At 41.1% G+C, this 11,308-nt stretch overlaps 1 protein-coding gene across 1 annotated transcript in view; it reads right to left on the bottom strand.

Moving 5' to 3' along the window:
• THADA (thyroid adenoma associated) overlaps window positions 1-11,308 on the bottom strand; it is a 306,833-nt gene that overhangs the window by 130,548 nt on the left and 164,977 nt on the right. Inside the window, exon 29 of the mRNA XM_006778691.2 lies at window positions 7,641-7,809. Coding sequence (XP_006778754.1) covers window positions 7,641-7,809 — 169 coding nt within the window. The remainder of the gene's footprint in view (window positions 1-7,640; window positions 7,810-11,308) is intronic.

The following is an 11,308-nucleotide window of genomic DNA, read 5'->3' as shown; positions in this document are numbered from 1 at the left end:
TTTAGGGTCTATAATTGAAACTCTGTATCAACTCCAGCTCTGAGATTCCAGCTCCCTGAAAGCTGGTTTCTGGGTTTTTTTTTTAGCTTTTATTTGTTACTATGTTTCTTAAACTGTAGGCTGAGAGGCCAGCAAGGCAGGCGGGGAACGTTGGTTTCCTCCATCACTGAAGCAAGCAAGCCTCATGTTCAGTTTAAGCTTCCAGGCTGCCGGCCGCCATCTTGGCTGACAGTTAATTTGCATATTGCCCCTGATTAGCCAATGGGAAGGGTAGTGGTCGTACGCCAATTACCATGTTTCTCTTTTATTAGATAAGGATAATAAATGTAATTTACTTATTTATTGTGCTTATTGTAATAAAGTAGCATAAATTTTACTATAATATCATTTACTACGGCCTGTCTCCCTGCCTCCAGAATGTAAGCTCTGGGACAGCGGGGATGAGAGCCAGGGCCTGCCTTCTTGGTCTCTGATGTATTCCAAGCACCTAGAACAGTACCTGGCATGTTGGTGCTCAATCAACATCTGTCAAATGAACAAATAAACAGACCATGTCAACTTCCATTTCACCCCACATTTCGAAGGCCCCAGAGAGTCATTCTTGCCTAAAAATTTTCTTTCCCTCACCCACAGAAATAGTATAGTATAGTGGATGACTGCACAAACTTGAAAGCTTTGAATCCCAGCTCCACTTTTTACCATTTTTCTTTGCATAACGTTAGTCAAATCTCTACTTTTCTCATTCTCAGTTTTCTCATCAGTATAATGGGAATAATCCCAGAAGAGTCTCCATAGGCACTCAATACACACACACACAAACACACACACACACACACACACGTTCAATAACTGGTGTGTGTAAATATGTATGTATGTGTGTATGTGTGTATATATACATATATTTTTTTCACCATTACTTCCTCTACTTTAATTCTGAATAATACAAAAACCTGGGGACATATGAACGGATAAATCTCTAAATCCCACGCACCCTGACTGATGCTGTGAGTTCGGAGAATCACAGCACAGCAGGAGGACCCTGGCCAGTGACGGCAAGGGCGCACTGCAGCCATGCTCTGGCCCTGGCAGCTAAGAGCTGTCCTCCAGACCCGGCAAGCGCTCCCTAAGAAACACAAACCAATATAAGCCTTTCGATATTTATAAGGAAGGGATTAATTCATCTTCAAATGTAGCTTTTTAATTAAAAATGACTTTTCTAGGCTTATATCCAGAAAAAAAGAAATTGCCAAAAAGTAAGGTTTAACAGGGTTTAGTCTTTCTTTCTGTTCTTTTTAAAAGCCCAGTGCTTCCCAATTCTTTTCATGTCAAAGCACACGTATAAAATAATCTTTCTTTGGCACTCTGGGGTAAACAGGTGCTGCTACTCCCAGCTGCAGGTAACTGCCTGAAGTCCCAGCCCCCTAAGCCCTGGGAGCCGAAGGAATCAACAAATACTTGGTGCATTCACGGCTGCAGCATTGAAGAAGCTCGGCTTTGGCCCTTTTTGGGCTGGGGTCTTCCTAGCAGCCGGATTTGTCTTCTTTCACACGAACACAAGTCCTCAAAATTAAAGAGTGAGTCCAGCCACGAGTCACAAGAGCCAGCATTTTCTTTATGACTCACCTCAGAGAAAGAGCACACTGACTATTTATAACTTCCAGCATCAGCATAATTCCAGGCTTTTGTTTTTTATTTTCCATCCTGAAATCATATTTTCTGTGTATAAAAGAAACAACAAGGGAGATAGGCCAACCTAAGTCACCAAATGGGATCTATCAAGTTATGTTCCACATCTAGACAGCTTGAATATTCTACTTTATGTTTCACAATTTGGTACTTTTAAGAAATATGAAAATGATATTGAAAATAAGGTAAAAGGAGAGGAGGTGCTCTCTTAAATGGTCATATTTTTAAAAGATGGAATTGATTATTCTTTTAGATTATACTTATAATCATAAGTTCTGTTGCAACAATATTGGTTAAAAAAATTTGTTTTTCTAAAAACATTCCTTCCCTTATTTAAAAAACTGCAATAGAATTCCTACTTAAGGCTGCCTCTAGCACTGACTTTCTATTTGCTTTCGCTGCTGCTTCTCTCCATAGCAGAGAGTGAAAGATGGCTGGTCTCATCCTTCCCTGTTTTTTGACCAGTGACTCCTTTAGATGACTAGCTGGCCGAATCGGCCTACCTACCTTTCCTGGCTTTCTCCTTTCTTTTCCACAATGGCAATGCCAACATCTGCCTCTGTTAGTGTCCTCAATGCTGTCCCTCCCAGCCCATTACCCCTGCTCCCACCCCCAAAGAGACCCTAACTCTAGCCCTACTACAGAGTATAACTGGTGTTACAGACTAATGCGGAAATCACGTTCGTTTCAGTCTGATGTCCTTTTATGCCTGATGTCCTGTGCAGTGGCTTTAGATTTTGTCTCATCTTCATTTCTGTTACTCATATGCTCTCTGGTCTCTGAAGGTTTAGTTGGCTCATTTGGTTTCTAACCCACAACTCACCACACTGGCAGGTAAGAGCCATGGTTAGAACAGGGCAAACATATTATAGTGTCTACTGAATTGAATTCAATCTTGACTACTTTTTCATAGCTACATCAGCTCCCAGACCTACAATCTACAATCCCTACAGGTGCCCATGTTTCAGAGATTTTGTCATAACCCTTAAAGATGACAGAAGGTATAGCAACTGTGAACTTGGCTATAACCTAACTCCCAAGGCAGGATTCCATATTTCTAAGTTAGGAGTATTAAATGGGAGACTTAAGAGAAGTGATGAGAAAGAGAAGAGCAGAGGGAAGGAAGGTGCAGTAAGTGCTTTTTAATAAATTTAAAAAATGTATTGATTTTTTAGAGAGAAGAAGGGAGAAAGAGAAACATTGATTTAAAAGATATTTTTATTGATTTCTGAGAGGAAGAGAGAAGGAGAGAGATAGAAACATTAATGATGAGAGAAAAATCATTGATAGTTTGTCTCCTGCATGCCCCAACTGGGGATGGAGCTGGCAAACCGGGCTTGTGCCCTGACCGGGAATCAAATGTGACCTCCTGGTTCAAAGGTCCATGCTCAACTACTGAGCCACACCAGCCAGGCAAAAACACTGATTTGTTGTTCCACTTATTTATGCATTCATTGGTTGCTTCTTGTATGTGCTCTGACTGGGGATCAAACCCAAAACCTTAGGGTGTCAGGACAATGCTCTAAACAACTGAGCTACCCAGCTAGAGCACAATAAGTGCTTTTAAAAGCCTCTTACCAGTTGTAGCTGCTGGGGGTTTCACTGACTTCCTCTGTCCCTCCATATAATACCAATGGACTTTGTTTCCAATGTTGTAGCATCATATCAAATTAGATTTAAGGAGACCAATGGAGTGACAAGGAATTGACAACAGAGTGAAGACGGATTCTTGGTTTGGTTTCCCTAAGCATCAAAAGTTGGATTCACATGGACTATCAGAGAGGCTGCATGTTTTAAAGAGAAAATGAGCTCCAGAGTCTAACATGTTATCTCTTCCCTGGTCTACTTCTGCGACTCGACACAAGTCAGTCTCTCAGGCTGATCGCAGTTTTCTCGTCAGAGCCCGGGCAGGGGGGCTGGGGGAGGGGTGTGTGTGTGTGTGTGTGTGTGTGTGTGTGTGTGTGTGTCTGGCAGGAATAGCACCTACCTTGCTGGTTGCTGAGAGCTTTAACGAAATCACATATGCAATGCACGTGGAACGCAGGAGGTGCTCAAAAGGTTCCTTTTACTTCTCTTATGGCAAACTTTCCAAATGCGTGGGCCTGGGCTGTCTGAAGTGCATCCCTGGCTAATATTTCATGTCAACCCAAGTATGCAGCTCTGCTGCTCAGCTCCACAGCCAGGAAAGTGGGACCTTTTCCACTCAGAATTCTAAAAGTGCAGAAATCAGGCTCCAAATTTGGGGAGAATAAAAGAATTTTAGAAAAGTGTTCAACAGATTCTGCTGGTAGAAAATGAGAACGCTTAATACCAGCAAAGGGATGTGAAGAACTGTGGTGATTAGTTGCATTAACTAAAGAAAAAAAGAACACCTTTGCCTAGAACGTTCAGATAAAATGCAAAAGTGGCTTTTCTGCTTTTCGTAGCTAAATAGCCTCAACTGCCCACTGTACCTAACCCATATACAAGAACTTAGAGAAAGAGCAGGGACCACCTTTTTGTGAATATACCATTAGAAAAAGAACCAAAATAGTCAGGAAATGAAAAAACCCCTCAAAATTCAAACTTTTACTTCAAATGGCATATATTTCCTTATGAAACACCAAAAGGCGAGTTAAGCACCCAAGAATCAGAATGAATCTTTCCTTATGGTTGCTGGCCAAACTCTTCCTCAACATAAAAGAACGTTTTTGGACTCCAGTGTGATTTCTCGGGACTGATAAGTCACCTAGAAATAATCTTAAGGCCCCAACATGCAGAATTTTGGCAACAAAAACAGACAGTTAATTCTATTTAAAAGACAGGGTAGCCCTGCCAGTGTTGTTCCCAAATGAGGTAATGTCCATGGCTCTTATCTAGCCTTTATTGAGATTTAATGTCATTTACCACTGGCTCTTGCGAACCTGCTGCATAATCTCACCTTCTCTGATGTGCGTTACTTCCAGTCCATTTCAACCTTGCAATTAGGAACCTCTGGTTTTTAAAATGATTAAGAAATGAATCTCATGTGTTTTTATTTTTTTTGCATGTCCTATCATTTGAATCTTTCTTCCATAGCCCCCAGAACATTCAGAGATCGGCATATTTCTCGTTTTTAAGGTATACTATAAAAATACTTCTGAGGTTTGATATATTTATGTAAACATTTATCAAAGAAGTAAAAATGTATAATTCAAGAAAATGTTCTGTAAAAGAATTTGTTTTCTGATTACTAAATGATTTCCTGCTTTTGCAAAAACAACAATTTTATATTTACTTAGCTGGCTCTGAAAGTCCCATGGAGATTATCATTCCTTTCAATCCCTAACATCACTTTTCCAGGTGCAGGCCTTTTACTAATTCCAAAGGTGGCTTTATGTGGAGAAGGAATCCATAAGCTGAAGAAAGGAGAGAGGAAAAGAGGCCCCCCCCCCCCATCTTAACCCCATAATCTTTCCCCATAAAGAACAACAGGGTGAAACAGGACTATTATAACACAGATGAGATACCTGAATGGACATGACAAAAAGATTTCACATGCTTTTGACTTCCTTTCTTCAACCAGAGTATAAACCAATCTTGGTAAAGACAGGAATCTGTTTGACAAACATGAGCACAATACCCAACACCCAACACCCATACTGTTGTTTTTTTCCAACAAGCCCTGCATGTCTCCAGCGCTTAGGAACAAGAGCAAGAGCCACAACCACCCAGAATCAGAGGGCTTTTACCTTCCCGTACTGTTTCATATTTTATGTGGCAGAAAAAGTAAATTTGAGGATGTCAAATGCAGCCCAGAGACAGAGAAAATGACCATGTAATAGTGCTGGGCAGACTGGTGGTGTGTGTGGGAAACTCGGCTGGGAGGCCCATTTGAGTAACTGGTGAAAGAGCCAAAGAAGCAATTCCAACCCCACCTCTTCTGACAAAGTTCAGCCAAGAGTGGATCTTCAAGAAAGAAAATCTGATGGCTAATTCCCCTTAATCTGAGCCTTCCTTGTAACTCAGCTGCACAATCGCGGGATCTCTGAGAAGCCTGTTTTGCATTACTCATTATTGCCAGCCCCTTCCCTTCAAAGAAGCAGCAATCTGATAGCATCAAGAGATCTAACTTGTATAGGCCTCGGAGTCCCATCTTTAAAGCCAAGATAATAACTTCTGCTCCTCTCTTCCTCACAAGGATATAGTGAAAACCAAGAAAGATGAGTGCGTAGGAGTTTATACTGAAGAAAAAGCACCAAAGTCCACAATGTACGTAACAGAGACCAGAGAATCTGATCTGGGAGCCTCGGGGGTCATACATTCTTTTCAGGAGGTCTGCAAGATTGAACATTTTCCAAATTGATACTAAGACCTTCCTTTCCTCTTTTATTCTCATTCTTTCACAAGTGTATAGTGGAGTTTGCCAGAGGCTACAGGTATGTGACGATGACATCACTCTAATGACTAATGGAATGTGTACTTGTAAGATCTTGTGTTTTAAGATTTTCTGTTTTAGTTTCTAATTAAATATTGATAGATAAAAGCTCTTTGGTATCCTCAGTAACTTTTAAGAGGTTAAAGAAGTCCTGAGAGCAGTTTGAGAGCTGCCAACCTAGAACTTCAGTCTCACCCAAACTTGCAGTTCTCAGATGGGCTGACTTCTCACCCACCGTGGGCCTTTCTACAAGTCGTTCTGTCTGCATGGGAGACTCTTTTCCCCCCTTCACTTGACTAACTTCTGTTCTGTGCTTACTAGTAGATGCCACTTTCTCGGGGAAGCCTTCCCTGACTTCCCCAAGACCAGTCAAGTGGCCCGGCTATGCGCTCCCCTCGTATTTAGCACAGGACATATGGTTGCCCATTTCTTGGTCTTCTCTTGGCCTTAACTCCTTTAATGCAGGAACTGTTTTGACTGTGACATAGTAGTCTGTAAGAGGCATTCAGTGAATACTGTTGAAATATATCAAACAACTAAGGAAGGAAGGCAAGAAGATAGGTTTTTCTTGCATTCTCACCTAGAGAGAATCAGTTACTAAAAATACTAGTTTTCATTATAGTACAGGCTCATTAAAACTATAATAACAATAATAACTATCTATATCTCTATTTCTTATTATGTACCAGGTACTATGCTAAGAATTCTAATCACTTTATATATATTAATTCATTTAGTCTTCACCAAATCCCTATGAGGTATACACTACTATTATCCTCATCTCAAAAACAAAGACACAGATGTGCGGATAGTACACTAGATTTGAGATTTATACCCAGACAGCCTGGCTCCAGAATCCCATGCCATTGACCTCACATGTCAGCAGTGTAGACCTCTGGCATATAAGATACACTGGAATCTCAAGGCCATCTCTCAACTCTGCTCACAAATCAGAAACATGACCTAATATTTAAATCCCACTCCCAGCCATGGTGAGTGACCACAGCAGACACGTGAACATCAGATCTCCTCACCAATACCACCTGTCCCCAAGTTTATAGTTAGGGTTTAAGAAGTTTCAATAAGAAGTCCCTTAATTAAAAATAGAGGTCTCCTTTGTAGCATGGAGAAGATAGGAAAGCAGGGTCTAATATTTCCATGTACAACTCTCCTTGCACTTCTTGGGTTAATCTCTCTTTCAAAGAACGCTCACAATTTCACCCTGAACAAGGAGCAGCTTAGAATGTTCCGCAGGCATACTTGTGGAAAAGACACAATTTTATCTGGTTCAGAGAGGTAAGTGCGAATGGGAAGGCATACTGTAGAAAACAGGATTTAATGCAAGAGATGACCTGGCAGAATTACAGTATGACACTGTATTCATGATTGTAATTAATAAAAAAAATACACCTAGGAAATCCTTGTTCTTTCAGCAATAGAAAAAATTCTATGGATAAAGTTAAAAGTTTGTGCAATAAATCTTCACCTGCTAACACGGTATGAGAAACCGAAGTTCATACTGCGGTGTGACAGAAGTCACACAAAGCACTTTACTTACCTGGAGAAGCATCCCATGAATATGGTTTTGCCGGAAACACTGGTCAGTGCAACTGGGGAGTTTGGCCAACAGAGTTCGGACAGTAGCGGGGATTTCATCTCTCATAACAAATGGAACCAAGGCACGAGCTGCCATTTCACGAGAGCGGTAGACAGGTGAGTTACCACATCTGGAAAGAAATAAAAACACAAGACCATTCAATACTCACTTTCACACCCATGCCTTTGTATGTGCTGACCTACCTAGTTCTGGCTGGGATAGTGAAGGTGAGGGGATAATGGAATTGCTCTTTATTCCAAAAGATGGTGGGGGTTTTTTATATTTCTGTTATTCCAAATGATTGTGTGTGTGTGTGTGTGTGTGTGTGTTAGTTCTATAGGCAACTTTGCTTTTCTTATAAATATCATTAACATCTATGATTCTATCACAGGGATAAATGCAGATAGGCTTTGGGAATAAGACAATAGGCAAAAATGGCTTACTCCTCAGCAAGCAAACAAAAGCACCATGATAAGTGCCATGAGAATGACACTGTTGTCTTTGAGGAGCCTATACTCTGGTTGGCAAGGTAAGAAGTACATTTGAAAAGACCATCAAAAGCACAAGACAGTACTGGAAAAATGATAAGCAAGTAATCTTGACATTATGGCTACAAGAGGATAAAATTGTGGGTTGTGGTTCTGAGGAAAATGTAATTTAGAAAACCCAGCATAATTTAAGCACATTAAAAGAAGCCAGGCAATTGTTCCACCAGGTACAGTGGAAAGCAAGGGTAGATGCTCAAGGTATAGGTAGATGTGTCTGATTTAAGCAGAGACTCTTAAATGAGAAGTGGGTCACCTCAGACTAGGGAGTGCCAAATGGCAGACTATATGATCTGAACTTGCCAGGAGAACGAAAGTGGATCCTCAAGTCACCAAATCCTTGCCTCTGGGCTAACTCACACCCCATAGAGCTTGAATAGAAACCACCAGCTCCTAAATAAGTAAAAGTCATGGACAAGTGGTATTTTGAGAGTCTACAAAAGTCATTTGAAAGGCAGGCCATCATCTAAGGGCCTCTTGACTTTGTAAACACTCAGAACCTGAGAGTCCACAACCATTTTGCTGAAACTATGCACTCGAGAGCCTCCCAGACACAATATTATTTGAGAGGAAAGCCCAATATAAGTCCTAGCCTAGAGAAGTTCTTGACTAGAATGCTCAAGACTTCATGATCGTTCATCCAATTAAAAAAATAACTCAACTTAGAATCAAGAAATGTCTCAAATACCAAGACAAGGATGGCAGAGGAGAGCAGGACAAAGAGATGGGCTCTTGTTTGGTTTGTTTGTTTTTGTTTCTCTCAAAGTTAGTCTGTATTCCAAGAAGGAATTCCTGGTAAAATCAGAGCCATTAGGCCCAGGTGGCCGTTTAGGCTTAGCATGTAGAGGAACAAAGCCTATGACTGAAATGCTTCTAACACCTATCACCGACATTTATCTCAATAAGACAATAAAAGTACAGTTACAATTTCTATATAAAACGACTGATCTAAGCAGAATTTCATCATGGGAAGTAGGGTAGGAGGAGGAGGTAAGGAAAGGAGAGAAAGAGATGTCAGATAAGTCAAAACACTGCCACCTCTCCCCGCTAAAAGTGTAGGTCCATGAGATAGGTCAATCAGACCACACTTTCAGGTGGAAGGGCTCCCCTTACATCATATTACGGGAAGACAGTGAAGGCTAAGGTTACAGTAGGTAGCTAGAGATTTCCCAATGGTCTTGACTGGGTTCTGCCAACCCTAAAATGATTAAATGTTTAATCTGTAATTGGCAAATGCAGTAAAATGTTTGCTTTGGCCCAAGGGAGGCCAGGAGGGTAAGTAAGAAAACTTCATTTGACAGAGAAAGGAAAATACTCTGAAAATGCTTTGAGATTTAATTAGCAAATGACCTCACTCAGCACAGTCATTTGTCCTAAGCTTTCTCTTCTGCCCGTCCCCCCACTCCTCCAATACACACATTTTGCGCTATAGTGTGTTTTATGTTACCAAAAGGACTCTCGTGTATAAATGTTTCTTTTTAAATACAAATAACTCTGACATGGTTACAGATGTTTAGTTTCTAATTAGTAGTAACTGTACACTAAAGAATGCCCCTCCTTTTACTCCTGACCTTTTACAAATGATGATTTCCCAAAGGAATCTGGCAACCGTACAGAAGAAAGAATGGAAAGTGGGAAAAGAGCCAACATTTTCTGCTTTCGGATACCCTGTACTAGGGTACTTTCCAAACGCACACAATCAGGTTAAAGAGCAAAGCAAAACCTCCCCGCAAAAAAGTAATGCAATTACAGAAAAAGAGAAGAAGCCTATTTTAAAAGTAGTATTTAATTAAGTAACATTCATTATAACGCAATGATTAAACGTAACTTCAAACTCCTCTCTATTGCAAATTGTTTAAATGGAAGGGTAGAGCATAACACACACACACTCACACACACACGGCAAAAAAACCATTTCCAGGTTACTGTTTTGTCAGCTATTAGAAGCAGGGAGAGGGGTCTGATGGGATTTAGCGTTTCTCCAGATATATGTGGCCCAGAGTGTGAGGGGATAAACACTGTCTTTTTAACCCAAGTGAAATATATCTGAAGCTAAACTCTATTTTTCTCCTGGGCAGAGTCTTCCAGTTTGATTCAGGAAATGTGCCAAAACCAGGCAGAGATGCTCTTCAAGAACATAGAAGCCAGTGGCTCCAAGGACAGAAAATGAGAGCTAAAATGGATTGAGCCAGCTGTGAGCACTGAGTTTTGTGACTCGGACAAGTCATAGCAATTTCTCTGGGTCTCAGATGAGCTGAGAGCGGTGGCAATAATCTGTAACCAGTGCTCAGATGTGATCACTACGAGAACATCCCAAGAAGAAAGGTGTTTTGGAAATAGAAAGTTTTTGTAGTGTGCTGTGCCTCTGTCCAGTACAGGATCAGCAGAGCCAGAAACTGCAGGCCTCGAAAGTGGCCCCAACAGGAGAACTGAGACTGTGGTGTGAATGCTGCATTGTTTCAAAAAAAATTATTAGTCAATTACAGTTAACATGCAATAGTATATAGTTTCAGATAGACAACATAGTGAATAGACATTTGTATACCTGATGAAGTGAACATCTAAGAGTAGATAGCAAATTCATGACTCAAAGGCAAGGAAGTTTTTTGTTTTTTTCTCCAATGAAAGTGAGGAGGAGGAATCTCAAGCACTTCTGAAAAGAAGTGGAAGAGCCTCTATTTCTCCCCGTCTCAATTTCTTCTGGAAAAATATAGAAAAAAATGCCTGGCAGGCATGGATCAGTTGTTGAGCATCGACCTATGAACCTGGAGGTCACGGTTTGATTCCCGGTCAGGGCACATGCCCGGGTTGCAGGCTCGATCCCCAGTGTGGGGCATGCAGGAGACAGCTGATCAATTATTCTCTCTCATTATTTTTTAAAAAAATATATTTTATTGACTGTTTACCGAGAGGAAGGGAGAGGGACAGAGAGTTAGAAACATCGATGAGAGAGAAACATCGACCAGCTGCCTCCTGCACACTCCCCACTGGGGAAGCGCCCGCAACCAAGCCACATACCCCTGACTGGAACCGAACCCGGGACCCTCCAGTCCGCAGGCCAACGCTCTATCCACTGAGCCAAAC

This window comes from Myotis davidii, unplaced genomic scaffold, assembly GCF_000327345.1.
Source record: "Myotis davidii unplaced genomic scaffold, ASM32734v1 scaffold6, whole genome shotgun sequence".
Classification (NCBI taxonomy): Eukaryota; Metazoa; Chordata; class Mammalia; order Chiroptera; family Vespertilionidae; genus Myotis; species Myotis davidii.
The sequence above is the reverse complement of the archived record's forward strand: the minus strand, read 5'-3'. Positions and strand labels throughout refer to the sequence as shown.